The 23,920-nt window shown below is 48.3% G+C and overlaps 3 protein-coding genes across 3 annotated transcripts; 1 reads left to right on the forward strand and 2 right to left on the reverse strand.

Moving 5' to 3' along the window:
• Positions 1-2,064: 2,064 nt before the first annotated feature.
• Positions 2,065-5,379, forward strand: GPR75 (G protein-coupled receptor 75). The gene has a single exon (XM_066177959.1). It carries the CDS (start codon positions 2,117-2,119, stop codon positions 3,647-3,649), a length of 1,533 nt encoding a protein of 510 aa, XP_066034056.1. The 5' UTR covers positions 2,065-2,116; the 3' UTR covers positions 3,650-5,379.
• A 1,604-nt stretch (positions 5,380-6,983) lies between these two features.
• LOC136286411 (toll-like receptor 2 type-1) lies at positions 6,984-10,737 on the reverse strand. The gene is made up of 2 exons (XM_066177957.1): positions 10,710-10,737; positions 6,984-10,205 (listed from the first exon to the last, which is right to left on the reverse strand). Exon 2 carries the CDS (start codon positions 10,202-10,204, stop codon positions 7,580-7,582), a length of 2,625 nt encoding a protein of 874 aa, XP_066034054.1. The 5' UTR covers position 10,205; positions 10,710-10,737; the 3' UTR covers positions 6,984-7,579.
• A 3,928-nt stretch (positions 10,738-14,665) lies between these two features.
• On the reverse strand, positions 14,666-22,938 carry ERLEC1 (endoplasmic reticulum lectin 1). Its single transcript, XM_066177960.1, has 14 exons — positions 22,631-22,938; positions 22,057-22,161; positions 21,885-21,965; positions 21,377-21,454; positions 21,196-21,259; positions 20,085-20,125; positions 18,151-18,374; positions 16,932-17,061; positions 16,461-16,622; positions 16,105-16,164; positions 15,886-16,010; positions 15,312-15,389; positions 15,047-15,122; positions 14,666-14,906 (listed from the first exon to the last, which is right to left on the reverse strand). Exons 1-14 carry the CDS (start codon positions 22,928-22,930, stop codon positions 14,835-14,837), a joined length of 1,596 nt encoding a protein of 531 aa, XP_066034057.1. The 5' UTR covers positions 22,931-22,938; the 3' UTR covers positions 14,666-14,834.
• Positions 22,939-23,920: the final 982 nt, after the last annotated feature.

Raw genomic sequence — 23,920 nt, forward strand, 5'->3', positions numbered from 1 at the left:
TTTCTGCTGGAATATTTTAGGCTTGCAGGCTTGAACCAGCTACTTTCCCCTCGGTTTTGAACCACAGATAATAACTGTAGAGGGGTAAAACAACCAAACCCCACTCTTACATTAGGCTAACATTTTGTCACTCTTGTCTAGTCCCGTAATTCAGCATCCTCTGATGTTTATAGATAAGAATATTCAAAGAGGGAGATCCCAGTTTGTCGATGAAAAAGCAACTCTTACTCAGGAGGGCCAAATTCACCCACAGATTTCGTATTAACCATGACTGGAGAACAAAAATACAAGTAAGGGAAAACAGGAGACAGCCAAGCTGAGAGAAGACATGATTTGAAGCCACAGGAAACCATGTCTTGGGTTTTGAACCTTCCCCCTCCTGTACACAACCAGTTTAAGGATAAAACCAAGGCAAAATGCACCTGCCCAGGTTGTAAGACACTGCTGCAGCCGACTGCTAGCATTTCCTCCAAGAACAAATCCACCCCCATTGCCACTGGGAGCGTGTTTAGCAGGGCAAGGCTCACAGGCCAGGCCATTGTCACCATCCAAAGGGTTAAAAAGACATTGCTCTGGGGTTTAGAAAGAAATGTATTGAAAAATAAACAGGCAGGTGGCACTGAGAAGCTTTCAGGTATCCAACTTGCACACTTGTGGCTGTCTGGATGGTTCTACAAAGCACCTGGGGTAGGGGATAGTTATTAAAACAATAGGTTATGTACATATAATGACTGTAAGACAAATGCATGCATAAGTCAGAAATACCAGCTCAACTGTATTTTCATAGTGCTTTTGTGCCTTGCCTAGCTGGATTTTGGTCCCTTCCACCTGGATTTCCAGTGCCATGGAGGCCCCTCAGCTGTGTCTGCCTCGGAGAACGTGCACTGAGCATTTCCTCACCCTCACATCCCTGTAACTACTTCAAAACCCTCCTTTAATTCTCAGGTATCCAACATATTTGTGATAGCAGTTGGCAGTTAACAGATAAAGAAATGATGCCGATTGTTTTCCCTCCCCATGGGAACACGGAAGATGCTTTGCCTTAGATCCTGTGCTTCTGAGCAAATACAAAAGGGCACCCTGGCCCCACTGAGCTGGCTCAGGGAAGTGATGCAGAAGTGCAAGCAGGGCGGGAGCAGCATGCAAAACTTTGATGTTGATGCTGAACGGTTTTGGGTTGAGGCAGGTGTTTTGTTGGTGCACAGATCCTCTGCTCTGCGGGGGACCCTACCTGGAACACTGCATCCAGTTCTGGATCCCTGGTACAGGAAAGACCTGTTAGAGCGAGTCCAGAGGAGGCACAAAGTTGATGAGAAGGATGGAGCAGCTCTGCTGTGAGGAAAGTCTGAGAGAATTGGGATTGTTCAGCCTGGAAAAAAGAAGCTTCAGGCTGATCTAATTGCAGCCTTCCAGTACCTGAAGGGAACTTACAGGAAAGATGAGGCAAGACTATTTACAAGGGCATGTGAAAGGACAAGGGAGAATGGGTTCACACTGAAAGAGAGTAGGTTCAGACAGGATATAAGGAAGAAATTCTTCCCTGTGAGGCTGATGAGGCCCTGGCACAGATTGCTCAGATTGTGCCTGCCCTTGGATCCCTGGGAGTGTCCACGGCCAGGTTGGACAGGGCTTGGAGCAACCTGGGCTAGTGAAAGATTTCCCTGCCCATGGCAGGGAGAGGAACGACATGGTCTTGCAGTCCACTTCCCACCCGCATCTTTCTGTGATTCTCTAGCCCACACTCTGTGCTGCTCCACCCGCTCGCATCACCGCTGCTCCCCGAGCTCGAGTGGCGGGGATGCAGCGCCAGCGGGGCTTTGGGGAGCTCGGTGCCGCCTCCCCCGGGCCCGCCTGTGCTTGGCGGTGCGGGGGGGACTGCGGCTCCGTCCCCGCCGCCCGCCCCGGCTCGGCTCGGCCCCGCCGCGGCGGAGGGAGCGGAACGGAGCGGGGAGGGGCCGCGCCGGGCGCCATGGCGGGGCGTGCGGCGCTGAGGCGGCGGTGAGCGGGCGGTGGAGGGGCTGGGCGGGAGCCCTGAGGCGGCGATGAGGGGGCGGTGAAGCGGCAAGGCGGGAGCCCCGCGGCGGCGATGAGCGGGCTGTGAAGGGGCCGGGCGGCGATGAACGGGTCAGGGCGGCTGCCGGCCGGGCCCGCGGAGCAGCTGGGCGCGAACGGCAGCGGCCCCGCGGAGCTGCGGGAGGGCACCCACACCGCCACACTGGCCGCCTGCGCCTCCCTGCTGGCCCTCGTCTTCTGCCTCGGCTCCTACGGCAACCTCATCGTGCTGCTCTCCTTCTTCGACCCGGCCCTCCGGAAATTCCGCACCGACTTCGACTTCATGATCCTCAACCTCTCCTTCTGCGACCTCTTCATCTGCGGCGTGGCCGCTCCCATGTTCGCCTTCGTCCTGTTCTTCGGCCCGGTCCGCGGCGTGCCCGGCAACTTCTGCTTCACCTTCCACCTCACCAGCTCCGGCTTCATCATCATGTCGCTCAAGACAGTAGCGGTGATCGCGCTGCACCGGCTGCGCATGGTCCTGGGCAAGCACCCGCACCGCGCCGCCTCCGCGCCCTGCTCGCTGCTGCTCACGCTGCTGCTCTGGGCCGCCAGCTTCACCCTGGCCACGCTGGCCACGCTGCGCACCCGCGGCTCCCGCCTCTGCCTGCCCATGGCCAGCCTGCCCAGAGGACAGGGCAAGCTCATCCTCTACCTCTACGTCACCGACTTCATCTGCTGCGTGGCCGTCGTGTCCGTGTCCTACGTGATGATCGCCCAGGCCCTGCGCAGGAACGCGCGGGCGAGGAAGTGCCCGCCCGCCGTGGCCGTGGGCACCCCCAGGGCTCCGCCCTTTGCGGGGCCCGGGGCCGTGCCCTCCCTGTACAGGACCCAGAGCTGCACCAAGCCACCCCACGGCCATGCCAAGCTCGCCAGCCGGCTCCCGCTGGCCTCGGCCGTCAACCTGGCCACGGCCAAAGACTCCAGGGCAGTGGTGACGTGCGTGGTCATCGTGCTCTCCGTCCTGGTGTGCTGCCTGCCCCTGGCCATCTCCTTGGTGCAGGACATGCTGTCCGGCAGTGGTGGCTTTGTGCTCTACCAGTTTGAGCTGTGTGGGTTTACCCTCATTTTTTTCAAATCGGGATTAAATCCCTTTATATATTCCCGCAATAGCGCGGGGCTGCGGAGACGTGTGCTCTGGTGCCTGCAGTATGTGGCCCTGATCTTTTTCTGCTGCAAGCACAAGACGAGGCTTCGAGCCATGGGCAAAGGCAGCCTGGAGGTCAACAGGAACAAATCGTCCCACCACGAGACAAACTCAGCCTACGTGTTGTCTCCCAAGCCTCAGAAGAAGGGTTTGGAGCAGGCATGCGGTGCCAGCCACTCCAAGGACAGCGTGCTGAGTCCCATGGCATCCGCGGGCCAGCAGCACTACGGGCAGAGCAGCTCCACCCCGATGAACACGCGGATCGAGCCCTACTACAGCGTGTACAACAGCAGCCCCTCGGCAGAGGTGAGCACCCCGCACAGCCTGCAGCCCGCGGGCTCCGCCTTCGCCTTTGCCAAGCCCTGCGGCCCCGCGCTCCATCACTCCAGCAGCGCAGGGTGGGACTGCGGCGCTGCTCCCGCCAGGCACATACCGCTGCCCTCCGTGTAGCCTTGGCACCACCCAGCCATTCCTGAGGGTCCCTTGCTCTGCTTTGGGGAGGAATTGCTCCAAACTCCATGATATTGCTGCCAATAAATAGAAACACCATGCCCGTTTGCATTGGAAGCAAACGTGGAGCTCTCACCTCCGTGACATGCTCTGGAGTTCCTGTGGAGAGCCAACAAGGGGGATATTTTAGATTCGGAATTGTTGCACGAGGGTGGTTTTGTTACTAAATTTTACTGCTGGGCAAGTAAAAAAAACCAAACAAACAAAACCTAGATGCCATGATTATGTGGTTCATTATGTCATAAAGCCAGGCTGGACAGGGCTCAACCTGGGATAGGGGAAGGTGTCCCAGCCTATGGCAGGGAATGAACTGGATCATCTTTAAGGTCCCTTCCAACCCAAACCATTATATGATAACGCCAAATATTATAAATGTCTTGTATTTTCAGGAAGGAAGAATTGAGGAGATGCTTGGTAGCATTTGAGTTTAAACTCTTCCCATTGCCGACGGTTGGAAGAACAAATACTTTGCAGTAATAACAAAAGTCCTTTATCTTCATGGAATGAAACCCTAGTTCTGTTGAGGTAAATGGCAAAATTTCTATGAACCCAACTAAAGTTCAGGATTTCAGTTTTGACTTCTTCAAGTGGGAAAGGCTTTGTTTGGTCAGTGTTATATTTCCACTGGGGAGGGACCTTTGGGAAGTGTGGCACTGGGATAAACCTCTGCAGTATGTACATTAATATCTGCTGGGTGTTGATTTTAATGATGGTGGCATTCTGTATCCCAAAATAATTTGGAGAAGTGTTTTACATCTGATAGAAATAGTAATGCACTACCTAATGATTCGTATTACTTGAGGATAAAGATGAATTTTGCAATATTATGTGACTGATGCACCAGGAAGAATACAGTCACTTCTGGAATTCCCTAACTGGTCAGCTGTCAGGCGCAGAGTTGTGTTGCTGCTTGCTCTTTTGCCCATGACTTTGTATAAATGGGGATTTGGCTATTCCTGACGGGCAGAACTGGCAGCTGTTAATGTGTCTACAACCAGAATGACCAGTTTCTGAGGTTTTGTTAAGTCTAACATCAGTTTGATCTCATCTGTCTGCTTTGAAATTTTGTCTGTTGGTCTACACAGCGAGCAAATAACAGAAGTAATTTTTAAATAAATTCACCCATTTGTGTTGTATTTTATTGTGGGAATTCCCTGGGAGACAGAACAGATCAGGGGCATTTAAATTCCTGACATTCTTTCTCTAAGTGGCCAGATCTCTTCTAAACAAACAATCACCTTTCAGCTTCTGTGGACTTCAGCAGAGCCTCAGTGCCTCTGACAATTATTGTGCCACAGGCTTTTGATGCCTTGCTATAGGAAAGTGCCACATCTTTAGGAAAACGACAGTGATGGGAACGTGATTTGATATTTTAGAAACAAGAAATGTCCACACCATTGCTGTCTGTGAGTTGTTTGTTCAGGCTTTTTGTTAACTAAACTGTTCTCAAGATTCTCCTGGAACACTGTTCTTCATTTAACACTGAATATGAATTAATTCTGAATAATTCAAACCAGCTTTCTTGCAATAAAATCAGTGTGAACAACTTTCTAATACAAATGTAAAATGAAAAATATTTCCATAAGTCTTTTCTCTCTGCCTAGATTTTTTTTTCTCTAAATGAATAAGTGTGGTTCTTTTTAAACTAAGTATAAAAGATAATGGAAAGATCTTGTTTGACTGTTCTGTATTTGAATTTCTCTTCAGTATAAATTGTACTGGAGGGAAAAATATACATGAGGCAGTTTTGGGGGTTTGCTGTGTGCATGTGCAACTTCTCCTGTGCTTTAGATGACATGAACTTAATCACGTGTTTCAAAATTAAACCACTCACACCTCATAAAACATTTGCATTGAGTATTCATGTGGGAGTAAAGCAAGAAGGGGCCAAGCAGGAGGTTTTATTGCCTTTATGTGACAAAAGAACTGAAGTCCCATCAAAGCTCTTTGTACTTAGCTCTCTGTTAACTGCTGGTGCCAGCTGTGCCCTTAACAACCACCTGTGTAATTAATATCGGTGTTGATCTGTACAGTATCATGGTGCCAGATAAGTAAGTGCATAACCTTTTACTCTGCAGGAAAAAAAAAACAAACCTCATTTAAGTTGCCGGCTGTACTAAGTAGTTGTTTTGTGGGAGGTTCACAGACACAGTAAATCAAGATTGGATTTTGAAAGCCGTTACAACTTTACAGTGAATCATGGACTGAAATAATCAAATTTTTGATAAAATAATTGGTTTAGACTCTTCTGGAGTATAACTGCTCCCTTTTTTTCCCTTATCCTCTTCTGTCAGAAGCCTGCTGAGCACAGAACCAGTAAAGAACCAGTAAAGAGTCACTACAAGGTTAACAAGCAGCAACGGAACTGAGGGGGAAGCAGCGGAATGTGGAGGTGGGAAATGTGTGGGGAGAGAGGAAGTGAGAAATGTGACCACTGAGTGCTTTAGAAAGAGGAAAACATAAAGGCTATTAGAAAAACAACTGATTAATTACTTGGGGTTCATTAATCTCATTAACAAGTGATTTCTGGCTGTTTAAATGAACAAAAATATTTGTAATATTTTTATAATTCACAGTCTTTCTAAGTTCTAGATCTCTGTGGTGAAAAGAGTTGGCTTTTTCAGCTGCTGGCCTGCAGGATTGTGGGTTTTATCCTAATACATAAAACCTCAAAGCTGATGATGCCAAATCATTTTGCTGAGGTAAGGTGGGTTTGCACTGAGTTCCAAGGGATCTCTGTCAATGGAGATTTTTGTTGCATGTTCCCCCTTTTGGCAGCAAATAGGTTGGTATTAGTCTTGTTTTGTCACAGCAGAGCCAATTCCTTTTCAGAGTCTGTGTTCCAAACATGCTGCATTCCTGGATTTGGGATTTTCTACTGGGATGTTGTTTGTGTTTGCTCATCACAGGAGCAAGTCCAAGTCATGCTAAACCAAATGCCTTGTCCTCACCTGGTTTATTTTCTGTCACAGTCTGTTGATTTCCCTTGAATGTTGTATCAGCTGAATTTCTTTTGTTTTTTCCCAAGCACAATAAATAAAATTATCAAGTGGCACTAGGTGAGGGCAAGGATCATGTAGAGGTAGCACTGAATCCATTGGAAATGGGTCAGGGTGACTAGGTAAGTTGGAACTTTCCTAAATCTAAATAATAATGTACAAAACTTGCTTATTCTCCAGAGATTGGTGATCAAACAAAGCTCACCCCGGTTGTTTAACAGCAGAGACCACCACACTCAGCTGGTCCTTTTTGTACTGACTGGTTGTATATTTTATTCTGAATTTACAAAAGATTTTCAAATCTCATCTCTTCCAGCAGTCCCCGAACCCGAAGTCTGTAGCAGTGTGGGTTTAGCCTCTCTCAGAGGGCTAAATTAAGTACATCTTTAATCTTTCCTTATGAAAGCACAGAAGGGAGCTGCTCCCTGTGTACCAGTGTGGTTTATGGCTCTCTTACCTGCACACAGGGTGTGTTCCCACCTTAAGCTGTCCCAGAACCGGGAATCTGTAGTCCAGTCCTAAGACACTGCTTCTCACTGCCACCACCTCAGGAAGCCAGCAAGGACATGCACTGTGACTTGAGCAGTTCTTCCTTTCAGGTGACATCCACAGCACTTACATGCTGGGAAATGCTGGGAATAGCTGGACAAATTCATGCATCCAGGAGGAAAAGGGTTTTTATCAGTGCTTGGGTCTCATCCCTTCAGGATTCTTTATCAGAGGGAATAATGGGTGTGCTGCAGTCCCCCTAGGAACCTCTCCTGGGGCTGATCGAGACAAACCCCTGGGCATCACAGCAGCCTTTGCAAGAGCTAAATGCTTTTATCTGACCACAGGCTTTCCAGGCACAGTTCTCCGAGTTCCCTGGGTCTCATTCCAGCTCCTGCATTTCCAGAGTGGATCCGTTCTCCGCTCTCACGAGCGGCTCATTGGTTGTTTTTAGGACAGCTTTTAGTTGATGCCAGAACATTTTCTGTTTCTGTTCCTCAGGGCTCCACTTCAAGTAGGTTTTCCTTCTCAGCAGTTTCCTGAGTTTGCTGAATTTCTGTGGGACGCTATGGGGTGGGAGATCTTCCAGCACGATCATGATGAGGGAATCCAGGTTTTCATTCAGGACCCGGTGTTCAGCAAAATACAGCTCGTACTGGCACCAGCAGCTGTTCACAAAGCTGGGAGAGAGAACAAAAAGCACTTTATGGCTGTTCTCTATGCAGTAAAAAATGTTCCCAAGCACAGGATGCCCTGGTTTGAAATCCCTCTCATGGTAACATATCCTGAACCCATCATTTTCCAGCTTTTCCAGCAGTTTCTCTTTGGTCCAGTTGGCGTCATGCTCGCTGTACGAGATGAAGGCATCAAAGAGTTTGTTTTCTGGCCTCTTCTTGTACTGCTTCCTCTTGGCCATGCACCAGTACCAGCCCATCCTGATGTACCAGGGCCCATCCAGTCGCCAGCAGAGTGCGGTGAGGGCCAGCACAGCCAGGCCAGCGGCACCAGCAGTCACGGCCAGCTGGACACCCAGGGAGCAATACAGCAGTGTCAGGCGGCTGCTGCCCACCAGGGAGCCCCGGCGCTCTGGGGGGAAGCTGCACTTCACGGCCTCCCTGCCTTTAATCTCCAGCTGGGGCTCATGGATGTAGATGTTCACGAACCAGTACAGGTCACAGGTACAGAAAAAATGCTCCCCTTTGACAGTCAGAACCCTGAGGCTCATCAGTGGGCCAAACGTGGCTTCCACGATGGTTGTGATGACGTTGTCACTGATGTCCAGCTCAACCAGAGAAGCTGGGAGAGAGCCACGCTGCAGAAAGGAGATCTTATTCCCTGATAGATTAAAATACTTCAGCCCTGGGAGGGATTCCCCGAAGCCATCAGGCAGCTCTGGGATAAGGTTGTGGCTGCTGTCTAGGCTGGTCAGTGCAGGAAGGTGGCTGGTAGGCTCCAGACGTGTGATGAGGTTCCCAGAAACATTGAGATGTTCCAGCTTCTCCAGGGCAGAAGTTAAGGACAACACCTTCACCTTGTTTTTGCTAAAATCACATTTTTTTAAGGCTGATGGAAAATACTCCATGTGTATATCCATAATTTCGTTACTTTGAATCCTAAATATTGTTAAGTTGGAGAGAGATTTTAGACTGGGGGAGATGACTTTGATGTTGTTGTTGCTGAGGTCGAGATGCAACAGGGAGGGGGGGAAATTGGGAAGTACAGAAATGTGGTTGCTGCTGAGGTCCAGAAATAACAGTTCTTTCACTGTGTCAGCAAACCATTCTGGCAGTTCCACAATGGAGCAGTTGGACATTCCCAGGTGTTTCACTTTCTCGGGAAGGCTTTCAATGGGTGTCCCAGCCTCGTTCCTGACAAAGGAGATGGTGTTGATGTGTACAGTTCCAGGGGGAGGAACACACATTGGAAGTGTATTCCTGCTTTCTGAGAATGCTGTGTAGATGAAGTGGTTTCCTTGAACATACATTTTTTCCAAGTTAAACAATTTTCTAGCAAAATTCGGGGGTATTTGGCTGATGTTGGTGAAGGACAGATCAATTTCCTTGATGCTGGAAGGGAGGCACAGTGTATAGAGGTTGTTGATGGGGTTGTTGCTGATGTTTAGGAACAAAAGCTGGTGGGATGGGAACTTACAGAGGAACTCAACATCCAGGATGTTAATGGTTAACTTGTTGTAGCTGGCGTCAATGGACAGTGTATTTTCCATTGGTAAGAACAGGGTAAACAGTGACAGAAGATCCATTTCCACGTTGTTGTGACTGATGTCAAGCTCCAAAATCCTGCCCAGTTGGGCTTGGCAGAGATCTTCATCCAGTTTTACCATCAGCTCATCCTGGGAGAGGTTGCTGTGGGACAGGTCAAGTGTCCCGTTCATGGGAGTTCCACAGAGGGTGGGCTCAGGTGTGGCTGTGGGGAGGGCCGTTGTGTTCCTCCCTCCCCTCCGAAAAAGATTCCCTGTGCTTCTCCTGAGCCTGGGGCTAAGGATTTGCAGGAGAGACAGAACTCCAGAACGTGACAGCTCCTCAGCAGGAGCAGAAGGCTCCAGAGCAGCCCCTGAGGATTTGCCAGAATTCCTGGAAAGCTGCAAAGACCTTGGAGCTGTGCCAGTGGGTGAGAGCTTCAGGTGGGGTGGGAGATCTGACAGAAGCAGCTTCTCATCATTAGATGATAAATCCACAGAAACCAGGCTGAGCAGACTCTGGAACACTCCAGGCTCAACAGCCCTGATCTGATTGTAGGAAAAGTCCAGAACTTCCAGCCAGTCAAATCCTTCCAAGTCTCTCTTGGTAATTTTTTCAATAACATTGTGTGAGAAATTGAGAGCTCTTGCTGTTTTTGGAGCTTGTGCTTCTGAGACAGAGGAGAGATTTGAATAGGAGTAGTTATAAACCAAGAAGGCTGGGGGTGTTCTCCACATTAGGAATCCATGTGCTCTGCTGAGTAAGAAAGGAATGAAGTAGAAGTGAAGGCAGCCAGGAAGGATCTTCATTCTGGAGAAAATAAATGTTAAATCCATCATTATAATATGCTAACAAATACCCTTAAAAATAATCCTAATTTAGTTGAAGTCCAGAAATCGTTTCACTAGTTGTATCCATGAATCCCTTTTTATCCAGCAAAACAAAACACATCTTACTTCAGAGTAAGAGAGAGAGTGTCAGAGAATGATTTGAAGGAGAGCACTATTCATCTGAGGTCATGGTAGATAAAGTCTGAATTTTCCTTTCTTTTCTTTCCCAGGCAGCCCCTGCAATACCATCTTCCCCATGCAAAATCTGAAATGGCCTTCATGGCTCTGTGGGACTCAGGTTTTATGGCTCCCATCCCGGTGCATGACAACCAAGTAAGTCTGACCCCTCCAAAATCTGTTCAGCCACTTCAGTTTCACCCCAGGGAGCTCCACGTTGTTGTGTGACTACAGATCTTCTCCTGATCCCAGCCCCTGGAGCTTTGCTCTGCCGAGGATTTACCAGTGACCATTTGTTTGGCCTTACCTGTCACAGTAGGTTTTCTTGGAAGCAGGATATGGGAGGCAGCCAGGAGAGGTCGCTGCCCCAGTGAACCACAACATTACCAGTGCCGGGAGCGTCGCTGCCCGGCTCCAATCCTGCCCCGGGTCTCTGTCAAGAGTCCCTGACCCTGCTGCTCCAAGCCATGTATTTGTTCCCTGCAAAGGCAAGTACAGAGCTCCGTGTGAGTAACCCGTGTCACCACAGTCCCTTTTGCTGCCCACCGGGCTCGGGCCACCAGATTTAACTGAAGGGAAGGGGCGTCAGTGACTTCCCAGCTCTGCCCCCCACTGCTAGCAGGACCCCCAGCGCACCCCACATCCCGCAGGAACAGCCGGCACGGGTGAGCGAGCCAGGAATCCCCCGGGGTGTGAAAAGCATCGTCAATTTATCATACAGCTCTCTCCTCACTTCCAGCCACTCCCCCATCCCTCTGACCCCTCGTACCTGCTCTCCTGGACGCTCCTCCCTCACCTTCTGCTTCCTCGGGTGCTTTTTGTGGAGCTGGGAGCGGAGCGGGGCGGCCCAGCCTCGCCCCCTCCGCTGTGCCCGGCGGAGGAGGAGCGGGTGGTGCCGGAGATGATCCTCTCCGGTGAAATCCGTCAAGTTTTCCTCTTCGCGCCGCTCTCAGGCGTTTCCCAATCCGTGGCCGAGGGGGAAATAAAAGGTGGAAGTTGCTCGTTTAATGCATCGCAGTGTCGTCCCGAGGGTTTGCCTCGGCCTCAGCATCAGAGGTGGGGGAAGAAACTGAGAACCAAGTTCAGCAAGGAGGGCTGAGTTGGCCAGAGTTCAGCAGGGACAGACTGCAGGAATGCTGAGGGAGCTTGGAGTGCTGCTCCCAGGGGAACACAGAGCAAAGGATAGAGCAACACCCTGGTGCTGTGGTCGTGCTGTGTCAAAAACAACAGTGCTCACGAGAACGGAACCAAAGGAATGATCCAGACAAAGCTGATCCTGACTTCTTTAACTCAGAAATTCAGGTTACTTGTGCTAATAGCCCATGCTGATGACTAAAGTCACTCAAACTCCTCATAACCATGAAATGACATCAACTGTAACTGAAATGGCATCAACTGTAACTTCACCTTTGCCTCTCCCTCAAAGAAAATAATATAAAACCAGCTTGAGTGGGGAGGAAGGTCAGAGGAGAGGCCATCACATGTCCTGGGGTCAGTTGATGCCCCATAGGGACGCCTGGGTACGAACCTTCTCTAAATTATTACCTGGAGCTTTCACTGGGGTCAGTGCTTGCCTTTTTATCTCTTCCAAATTTTTTTTGTCCACTCTTTTGCAACCACCAGTGACTGGAAACTCTCACAGCAGCCCAGAGGCCCCTCTGTCCAGCCCTGGGGGCTGGAAAACCCAAGATGGTTTGTGCTGTCTGGTCTGACTGGGCACTTTCCTGCTGTGGCAGGTTCTGGGAATTGCCCCACAGTCATCCATTCTTCAGACAGATCCCAACCTGCTTTGATAAAAGGGACATGAAACTGATAAGCTGGAATATGTCAGGGGAAATTTTCACAACTGCTGTCAGTGTGGGTTGAGGCCTGTAGTTGGAGAATTCTCCATCTAAATACAGTAGTTCTGTATTTAGAAGGCATGAACCTTGGGCTGTGCTTTCCTTTGGGAAGATGGGACAGCTACATCCAAGCACAGGGGCCAGCAAAATCCTAGAGAGGATCAATCATGGTAGGAAGGGACAAAGTTAAAAAGGCAGCTTTTTGGTACAAGCACAGTTATCCCACCCACTCCCTGTGCTGGAATTATTCTGTCATTTGTTTTGTCCAACACCCCCTCTGTGTTTTGGGGTTTGGTTTTTTTGGGGGTTTTTTGGGTTTTTTTTGGGGGGGGGGTATTTTGGTTGCTTTTTGTTGTTTGTTTTTTTTTTTTAATTTTAATTTTAAGCAACCTCTTATTTTGGGAAATGAGGGAAGAGCAGGACACAAGAAAGGTCTGACTGAGCAAGGAAGGTTAACACCATGTGGCCAAGAGCAAGACCAATGCTTTCATTCCCAAACCAGGTCATGTGCCATTTGTCTCTCTGCAGGAAAAGTTTTTTTGTGCACTGGAAATATTGTTTAATGGAGGAGAGCTGAACCTGCATAGGAGCTGCTCAAATCCAAAGAGGATCAGCACCAGCTTTGAGGAGACCAGACCTCACTGGAGCTTTTCTTATTAAAGTGGGCTTGGATTTAGGTGCTGGATAAAAATATATTTATGACCTGGAAATGCAGCATTTTATTAAGTTAACAGATACTGTCTTCTGAGCTTTGTGACAACAGCAGCAGCTTTCCCCTCTGACCCAGGAAACAGACACAAATGCATTTGTCTGTGTGAAACAGCTCTACCTCCTGAAGGTGTAGGAGCAAATCGAGCTCAGCTGTTGGTCAGGAGGGGATGGGAGAGGAGGGGGAGCAAAGCATGTTTCTTTTGGAGGTGGATGTGGGTGCTGGGGCAGCCGGGATGCCGGGCAGGAATGGCTGTGAGCGTAGAGCTTCCTGTGCAATGGGAAGTTGAGGCTGAGGAACACGGGTTTGGCAAGAGCCTGTTTGCTCACACCATGGCAAAATCTGCTGTTGGGGGGCACCAGGTGCTGTGGCTTCTGAGTCGGGTTGTGCTTCCCCCTCCCACCAGGGAGTTCCCTCCCATGTGGGGAATTCTGACATTCCACAAAATAACTATTCTTGGCTTGCCCTCTGATCTAATCACCACAAGGAGGGATGTGCAGGCAGAGCGAGTGTGTTGTGTTTCCTTCCCTGGCACAGCCTGAGGGTTGCTGAGGCTGCCCAGAGCTGAGTGGCTCCAGCCTTTCATCAGGGCAGCCTTGATCCAAAATAAAACCATCCCAAGGGACTGCACAGCTTGGAGCCTTAACGAGGGAATCCAGCCAGCCCCTTGCACAGGCAGGTGAAATGCTTTCATCTTTTCTTACTCTGTGTTGGCTGCTGATGCCTCTGGCTGGCAGGAAGGCTGGGAATGGGGGAATTTGGGTCCAAGACTTTTCCATGGGGAAATAAATCTATGTAAAAGACTCTTCCCCCTTTCCAGCTCCCTCTGCCACCTTGCTGAGCCTCAGAAATCAGGGTATGAGCAAGAGAAGTGAGAGTCAATTTAAATGCCAAATCATGCTGCTGCTGCTGTTTGGGTTTTCTGCTCGGTGAGACACTAGAACAGGTTCTGTTGCAACAGTCCAGCAGCTCAGGGGAGTATTTTGGGCATTATTTGCCCACTCATCTGCCACGTGGCTGGCAGGTTCCTCCCCACAGCTGTCAGAAATTTCTGTGCCTTGCAAAAGGGTTGCAGAAAAGAAGAAATGTGGTGGGCACACGGAAGTGACCAACAGACACCAACTAGACACTGTTGCTACAGCACCAAATATCCAAGGCTTTGCTGGGTGTTGGCCATTACAAACTTTTTCGAAAATATAAAGCAAATCACACCCTCCTGGCAGCAGTATTTCAACTTATCTGCTCCCTCCCAATTTACTTGTAGGAATGTCTAGTGCCAGCAGATTAAAACTTCCCCAATGCTCTTTGCAAGGTAAACATGCTACAGGGAACTGGACCTGGTGGCAGGAAGGAAGTTGAGAAAATATTGTACGAAGACGAACTCTATAGTGTTAAATATAAATAAATAAATGGAATGTCCTGGGAAGCAGCCCAGAAATAGCAGCTGAAGAGGTGTGCGTGACAGGAGAATACAATTCCCAGCAGTTAGAGTGAGGTAACATTGGTGTTTGGAGAAAGCAGGAACAGTAGGAAAACCATGAGTAGTGCTGTGTCTCCTGAGCAGGAAGTGTTGGCTTCACCTTTTCCTTCTGTTGGCAGCTGAACTCCTCCCTTGAAGCTTCAGTTGTTTTTGTGCCTTTTCTGAGTTGAGTTTACACCTTAACAATGACACCAACGAGGGGGGAACGTGTCACACACAAGCCAGGCAGGAAGTGCAAGACAAGGTTTTAATCATTAAAAGTTTATCAATAAGCTCTTATATACACATAGTTATACACAAAGTGGTTCACGAGTCCCTCAGCTTGGAGAGCTGTGCTGGTGAGGCCTTTGTCAGCTGTTCCCATGGAAATGCCAGGATTTGGCCTTGGGGGCTTTGCTGTCCTCAGCTGGGCACCGAGAGGAGCCCGTATTCATCTGCTGTATCCAGGATTTTACAGATGACTGGAGACTCCACCTGGAAGAGAGAGACCAAACCATGAACTCAGCCCTGCAGGAATCTTTGGAAGAATCAGCAGGAGAAAGGGGCCACCTTAAACATAGACCTGGAGATGTGCTCTACTCCCAGCCCTGACCTCAGGGCGTGTCTGTACATACCCCAAGGATGTATTGGCAAGAATGAGGCTCCAACATGTAAATGGTCACAGCATGAGGAGAGTCTGATTCTTTACATCTGAAAATAGAGGAGAAATTGGGGGGTTGGTAGGCAATAAGCACACAGTAACACATATTTCACTGCTGTCTGCAGCATTTTATTAAGTTAACGGATACTGTCTTCTGAGCTTTGGGACAATAGCAGCAGCTTTCCCCTTTGACCCAGGAAACAGACATAAAATATCACTTTGTAAAAAAGTCCACTTACTTCAATTTCACAGTCACCTGCCTTGGCTTGTCTGTCAAGTCACAAACATCTCCATTTCCATAGAAATGAGACACCATCCTGCCACAAAAGATCAGAATGGAAGAGTTTGGAAGTATTAAACACAATTTTTAAGCAGGCAGTTCAGTGGTGCAATGCAGCACCTCATCATTGGTCAAGTATTTAATATACAAACAAATAGTAACAAATATACTATTACACTATACTATATATTATAGATATTGTATAGTATTATTATTGTGTATTATCTAGTATAGTATTACATATAGTATATACATACTATATATATTATTATACTATACATTATACTATTATATAGCTATTATACTATTATATAGCAATATGTTGTATTGCAGTTACTGCAGAGGGAAAGAGTTGTTCAAAGATTTTTCTCTGTGCCATATCTGAAGTGCTGAATTCCTTATTTATGATGTTGACTGGGGGGGTAAATCAACATGCTGCTCTTGGCAGTTTATTTTATCTGTTCGTAACCCAGATGTCACAGGACTGGGCCCTATGTCCCAGGTGTGAGAGCAAGGCAGAGCCTGGTTGGTACCTGACTGTCTGGGTGCCATCCTCTCGCAGGTAGAAGGTCCTGGCCGCGTTCTTCCTCGACCACTCTATGTGCTCCTCCTTGCTCCACGTACCCACCACCACGGAGGTCTTGCCACTTTCCTTATCCTAAAACAGGAAAAGCTGATCATTACACCGTGTCCAGAGGATTGTATTTTCTTAACAGGAATTTAAAGGAACTAACAGAACTCTTTGAACACACCTCGTGGTACTGGTGGACGTATTTGCCGTAGCAGAATTCGTATTTCCACCAGCCAACGCCCTGGGGAGAGGAAAAACCTCAGTGTTATAAAGAACCAAACAGAACCCCTAAAACAAACTGAACACCCAAAACCAAACCCATCCTTTTCCCCTCAGACCCTAAACCAGCTGCTTCAGCCGTAAAACTCCATATCTGTTAGTTAATGAACATCCTTCACGGCTAATTCTGTTACCTACTTTCATTTCATTGCTCAAATAAACTGAATTTCAACAAAAAAGTTAAAGATAAAAAATAAACAAGTACACAAATTAGGATATATTCCACATAGCTTTATTCTATGTGGCTTTGCTGCTCACCCCATGGAAGCAGTAGGAACCACTGAGGAATTCCTTGATGAGCTGCTCATCAGTCAGTTTGGAGATGTGGGTTGTCCCCACTGTTAACAGCTGGTGGCTCCCAACAGCCACAGGCTTGTGGATGGAAGAGAATTTTTCTTCTTTCGTTGAAGGCATTTCTTCCTGCAATTAAAGGATACAATTAAGTGCCCTATATAGTCTTACAAGTTATCTGAAGTTACTGAACACTGAATCAGATTGGCAGTTTTGGTCAACTTTAGCTGAAAGAAAATTCCACTCAAAACTTTCACACATTTGTGAACTGTAGACTACAAAAGCTACAAAAATTTACATCAGTTGCCCACACTTGTTTTGTTTTCCTTCCAAATAGGGTGAGTTACAGATGGTTTCAACAAGCTTAAAGACCGATGAAAAACTGACATCATCTTATAAAATGTCTTTAAGACGGAAAGTAAATGAAACAAATCCTACCTCCTTAACCCTCCTAAAAGGCATCTTCAGCATTTCCTGCTGTTTCTCCAGCTGTTCCAGGTTGTGGGGTTTAAGTGGGGATCCTGGCAGGGACTGGCAGAAGATGTCATTCACAGGGGAAGCCCTGAATCTGCCCAGCAAGGTAAGAACATGTCACTGTTACACCTTCAAGTACAGAAATCAGTTCAGCACTCTGAGTTTCTGGATCTGCTGCTGCTTAGGTGGTGCAGGTGCACCCCTGGATGAGATGCCAGGTGTACAGGGAAAGCCCCAGAGGCTGAGGCACTGCTCGGGGCTGTTTTGGGAACACACAACAGGAAAAAAGGGTACTGAACTTGGAATTTGGGTTGTGATCCCTGTGATGTCACTGGGCAGCATTCCCAGGCTGCCACCTCCACCTTTCCTTTTTTACCAAGGTGACATAAGAGGGGAATGATGATCCTGTGTGTTTATTTTCAGTGTTTCCTGCTGGTGGCCAGGAACCCTTCCATGCCTTCCTGTTTGGAAGGAGGCAGCAGCTCCAGATTTTATCCTTATCAAGAAACAGAACAATTTCCCTGTGCACTTTCTAGGTTTTTTTTTCCACTGTTACAGAGGCTTAAAAGACTCATGCCAGAAACAGGCAACAGTGCCACAGGTAAGTGCAGCAGATAACAGAGTATGACCAAACCCATCCACATGGGATGAGAAAATTTACAGTGGATACCAAAGATTAAAAATAGCAACACTTAGTAACTCCAACTGCCAAGTGTTTACAAAATGCAGGATCTTGCCTTCACACCTTGTGGCCTGTTCCAGATCACACTCACTTGTGCCAACATCTGTGTAAATCCAGGAATCCTGTCCATTATCCCCCCATTGTCTGTATGGCACATTCCCTTTGCAGTTCTCTTTATACCCCTAGGAAGGTCCAAAGACTCAGGGGGTCCCTCAGATACGTGGTACAGTTCAGGGAAGCGGAAGAAACAAGAAGACTACACTTAATTTCTGGAAAATAACACTGAAATTGTGAATTCTCCATATGGAAATGGCTTCTAGAGAGCTCCTCATGTTGGGAGGAGCTAAAACCAAGGTTAAGGTTATGGCTGGAGAAGATACTTTTGGGTTTATAGACTTCTAAAGTGTACACACATGGTATCTGCAGTCTTCAAATACCATGAAGATGATTCCTCCAGAAATCTCAAACTAAGAGGAAACAGAAGTGTTCTGGGCCCTGTACCTGTATTTGGGGTGGTTGCACAGCAGCGGGGTCAGGATCACCACCTCGTATTCACAGGTGGTGACTTCTGCTACGGAGAGAATCTCGTGCTTGGCTTCGGGGTGGCAGATGTACATCACTGTGCTGGACCTGGGCAGGTTCTGCCTCAGGCTGCAGGGAGTGCCATTGCCCAGCTCCACGGGGTAGTAGGGCGTCATCTGCCCTTCGATGTTTTTAGTGGGGATCTGCGTGAGGGAAAGGAACAGGTCATAACAACAGGTGAGCTCCTGAGACTCCTCTGAAACAAAAAATGTTATTCCTCTGTGCAGAGCCAGCATTACCAGGTTAAAATCAGACTCTCTGTGGCTACTCAGTGTTTCTGCAACATCCAGACCTGTCCTGGTGTTCACCCAGATTGGGTCTGCCAGGCTCATCACCTGTAGCACCAGGCCCTAAAGAATAAAAAAACCCTCTGCAAAGTCACCCTGGCACCTGCACTACACCTCTCAGCATTCCCAGCCCAGGCTGCTCCTTATCCAGAGGACCCCACACCACCCCTGGCTATGGCTAACAAAGTTAATGATGTATACAAAGTAAATCCTACTTTGTCACACCTTCCAATCTGCTCTCTTCAGGTTTATTCCTCTGTGTTTCATCCAGCTTCCTCTTTAAGACATTAATTCCCTAAAGTGGTAAAGTCTCTATTCTGGAAGCAGCTGGAGTTCATGGCTTCCCAAAGTGCTCAAACCCACAAAGTGGCTCTTTTTAACCCGTGTTGCTTGAGCTACTGAAGATTTTCAGTGCTGAACAGACTGGGGTCTGTGCTAAAAGACAGGTGCTTTCTGGGGTCAGGACACTCCAGGGATCCAGGAGCTTTCTGCCCCTCACCTGCTTTGGCTTTCAAGCCAAGTCACCCTGTTCCAGGCCACTGACTCCTCCCAGAAACTGCTCCAGCATGAGTGAAGATATTTACAAGACTAAAGAACCAACATGCCCTTTCCTGATAAGAGATTCCAGGAAATCCTGACATAGCAAGTGCATGATAAATACTGTCCAAGAAAAAGGCAATAAAGACTTAATTTCCTCTGAAGCTGAAGGAAAAAAAGCTGCACTGCAAAACTGTTGTTTCCTCGGCTTTCCAAGAGGCACAGCTGCCACTGCCACCAGAACAGGCCGCGTTCTGCCCCCACATGACTTTCAAAATGCTCCTCAGGCCTGGGTATTGCTGAGATCGCTACACAACCACCACCCTGGGCTATTCCAAAGGCCACAGACACAAAACCTTCATTTCAGCATGACGGGGAACTGGCAATAAGGTCAAACTTGCTCTCACTATTTCCAAACTCCAGTGTGCTTCATCAAGTATTCCCACTGTTCTACTATAGAATCAGCAACTCACGAGTTGAGTTTTGGGGCCTAAACAAGTGGGGAAGCTCTCTAAGGGGAAAGGGAAGCACTGACTATTATGGGATGGGTCAGCAAGTCAGCTCCATCTCTTAGGGATTTTGTGCTGTAGGGCTTTGTTAAGTGTAAGTAAGTAATTTGAGTAGCAAGACTAAATAAATTTTCTGAGCTGGGACTGATGATTAAAAGCAAGAGAAGTGCAGCTCAGGAACAGTTTCATTTCTTGATAATCATTTAGAGAGGGGACTAATTACATCATCTTATCATTTGATTGGATATTAGGAAGAAATTCCTCCCTGTGAAGGTGGGAAGGCCCTGGCACAGGTTGTCCAAAGAAGCTGTGGCTGCCCCTGGATCCTTGGAAGCGTCCAACACCTGGCTGGATGGGGCTTGGAGCAACCTGGGATAGTCAAAGGTGTCCCTGCCCAAGGCAGGTGGCACTGGATATCTTTGAGATCCCCTCCAACACAAACCCTTCTAGGATTCTATGATCATATATAAACTGTCTCCACTATTGATGCCAGAAGTTAAAATAGATGTTTTTCACTTGCCTCTTTTGCACCATCTTTGGAATCTTCCTTCTCTTCTTGACCTGGGGAATAATTAAGAATGAGGTTAAGTTTGTGCACTTGAAATAAAATGAAATTTCACAGAGAAACTTTTCTGGTTTGTGTATTTGCTGGTGCTTTATACACTGCCAAGAGCCACTTGCACTTTTGCACTTGCTAGTGCGAAAGACGAAAGAAAGGAAATAACCAGTGATCTGAGGCCCACAGCAAACAGAGAAAAATACGCATCAGCTCATCACAAAACCACCTGGAGTTGGTAGGACAGGCCAAACCCAGCCCTGACACCAAGGCCGGGCTGGACAACATGTCACTGCAGCTGTTTGGGAAGGGTGGGAATTGGATAGGAAACAGGCAGGTGCTTTGGGAGGAGCAGGAGCTGCCAGAGAGGAAGTAGGGAAAGGACACAATCTGCCACCTAAGCAGGAAGGGCAGAGGTACAACAGCCTGACAGACTCAGCTATGGTGACCTGAGGTACCATCACGCTTCAACATCCAGCCCCACAAAACGGGTGACTTGAATCAAACATTCTGAGTTCTGTGCAGCAGCAGAACGAGGCACCTCTGCACACGCGCTGCACCCACTCACCCAGAAAGGCCAAACAAAGCAGGTTCTGAAGCCCTGTTTCTTTCCAGGACTAAGATCCCTAACTCAGGGCTGCAGCCAGGGATCCAGAAGTGGAATGAACAGCACTAAATCCCCCACAAAGGACTGCAGCATTCCAGTTAATCACTTCTAGGAAAACAATGGTGTCCACCATATTAGCCTAGAACGAAACAAACCCCAACCTAGGTGATGTTTTTCTATTCTGTTTCTGTTCTTCCTATCAATCCTGAATGAACACTGTGGATTTGGAAGACTTCTTTGAACTAAATTACAGGCAAAAAATGCTCCAAAAATCCGTTATTCTAAACTGCTCTTTGAGTTTGGGGATCCACGACCTCATTTCCACTCAAGTCCCACTCTAGGCACTCGAATATTTCTGAGGATCTGTGCCAGGTTCCCTAAAAACAGGCTCTCAGATTGGTCAGACAGGAATAATTAAAACACAAAAAATTCATTAACATCAGCAGAATGAAATAATCTAAAACACACCTGGTTCTGACAATGGGTTCTTCATTATCATATTCCCCAGGTAGTATTCTTGGATGTTAATTTTCTACAATCAAAACAAACACCAGTTACCACTCTCCAAGCTTTTTCAGGGAATTCAGTTCTGCTGGAGGAGTTCAGCAGGAGAGAAGAGGAATGGAGAAGGGGGTTGTGAGCAGCCTACCTGCCCTGTTTCCTTCTCCTCATGGTACTGACGGATGTGTTTCCCATGGCAGACCTCGTAAGTCCAGTAAGATTCAATCTTAGAAATAAATACATTTTAAGAATTATCTTTATATGTATTTACACACCACAAAACCACACAAATGCTAGCTTTTGCAGCAAAATGCTGGAGCACCCTCAAAAACAAGAGCACAGCGAGTGGTTTCAGTGTTGCCCAAACAAACACACCAGAGAACACTTCCTCGACCTTCACACAGATAAAAATTAAATTTTCACAAAGAAAAAACAGTATTTTTTTAATCCACATTTTTAACCGCTACCCTAGCAACCCATTTATCTGAATTCTGATATCTTTAATCACACAGACTTTTGTCAGCAATATTAAGGCATAAAGTTATAAAGACCTTCTTTCAGACTGTATTAGTATCACACCTAATACCCTAAACCTTGACATGGACTGGCCTGTAACCTTTTAATTGGCATTTAATGAAAAGACAGAAGTAACATACTCTATAGGAACAGCTGCTTTGCTTAAAGAGAGGCTCCAGCAGTTCCCCTGGAGTAGGACCTTTATAGTCCTTTTCTTCTTCCTGCAATAAAAGGGTATTTCATTACATTAAAACCGACAATGTAAAGACTCAGCTACAGTTTATATTTACAGAATAACTCGCCCGAACTCACCTCATTGCCACTGGCTATCAATGGCAGGAGACACTTGTACTTCTCTTTATCCACAGTGGTCATGATGATGTAATTGTCCTCCTTGTACAAGACACCAGTGGTTGGCTGAGAAAACAACCAACCCACGGATCAGCCAGGCAGGGGCTTTTTAATGCTACTCATTAGAAATACCCCTGAATTCATGAGTGGTGCTCTAGAGTATTTCCTGGGATTTAATTACACCACAAGACTGGGGTATGATGGTTAAGCCGGCTGGGAGTTGCTCGCTGCTGCCTTCGCTTTGGACCTTCTACTTCCACTCATATCCCTGATCCTCTCCAGATCCCCGATCCCCTCTATGCTCCCCTCACTCCTGCTCAGCCATTTCAAGACCTTTATTACAGTCCCCAGCCCCAGCCATCCCCCTTCACCCCCAGCTCTCCCCATGCCGCTTGCAGCACGGAATCCCCCGGGATTCTCTCCCAACTGCCGGGCTCCCGCGGGCGGTGGACCAGCCCCACCCAAGCCCCCCTGTGTGGCGAGGGGGCTCAGAGACCCTCCCGGGCGGAGCGGCCGTGCGGGCGCAGTTACGGACCAGGCTGAGCTCGGTGCCGGGCCAGTTCACCCTGAACGGGATGTCGTCGCTGAGCTGCGGGAGCGCTCGGCCGCCCTCGGCCACCGCCGCCACGGCCGCCAGGAGCCCGCAGAGCAGCGCCGGGGCCGGGCAGGGCGGCCGCGGCCCGCAGCCCCTCCGGGGGGCCGGGCTCGGCGGCCGCAGCCCGCAGCCCCTCATGCCGGCCGGCGGCTCCGCCGAGGCCGCGCCGCGCCGCCGCCACGTCGGCTTCCGGCAGCCGCGATCAACAACCGGGGCAGCGCCCGCCGCGAGCAGCGGCATCCGGGGCAGCGCCCGCCGCCGCAGGTGAGGGGCCGGGCGGGCACGGAGCGAGCGACGGGCAGGGTGCGGGGACTAGGGAGGGAGGGAGGGAGTGAGGAGTGAGTACGGAGAGGTAGTGAGACGTGGGAGTGAGTGAGGGGGGAGAAGTGTGAGGGAGCGAGGAATTTGAGGAGTGAGGGAATGAGTGTGAGCGACAAGTGGGCATGAAGAGTGTGAGTGAGTGAGCGAACGGGGAGTGAGGGAGGGTAAAATGGAGGTGAGTAAGAGGAGCGGGGGAATGAGGGAATGAACGGGAGGAATGGGATGCGAGTAATTGACTTTGGTCACCAGTGGCAACACTAAGAGTTAAACGTAAGCAACGTGTATGTAGTTATGAGTGTAAAAGAGCACTTTAAGGGCTCCTCTGTGTGTTACTCTATACACACAGTGTGCATATGTATATATATGTGTGTTTATCTATACACCTGAGAACCCAAGGGGGACAGCAGTCTGCACAGCAGAGCATGTTAGGCCAGTCCCATCTGATCCATGGGAAACATGGAGCAGAAAAATAACTGAAGGAAAGACAGGAAATTAATTGGCCACACTACAGAAAGTCCTCTTATTACAGAACCTTGGAGTTATGCTGGTTGGAAAATACCTTGGAGATCAGAGTCCAACTCTTAAGTCTGCCTTTCCCCCTCCCTCCTCTCTGCATTATCTTCTGTTAATAGTCATGGATGTGCCTGTTGTTTCCCCAAACAGTGTTTGAGAACAGGCTGAGGAGTGGCTTTGTGTGCGTGGTTGTGTAGTGAAGCCTACAGATCTAAATCTGTATTTGCATAAATACAGATTGAGTTTACCCAATCAGGAAAAATAATAAAGTCTAAATGGCCTAAAATTTTTGACGTAGCAGATCTGGGAGGTTTTTGGTAGTGACCAAAGCTGGGGGCAGAGCAGTGGCTTTAATCCCACACAGCAAGAACAAACGTATATATTTATATTTCCCAT

The sequence above is a fragment of the Chamaea fasciata genome, unplaced genomic scaffold (assembly GCF_029207755.1).
Source record: "Chamaea fasciata isolate MVZ Bird 193981 ecotype frontalis unplaced genomic scaffold, bChaFas1.0.hap1 SCAF_3, whole genome shotgun sequence".
NCBI lineage: Eukaryota > Metazoa > Chordata > Aves > Passeriformes > Sylviidae > Chamaea > Chamaea fasciata.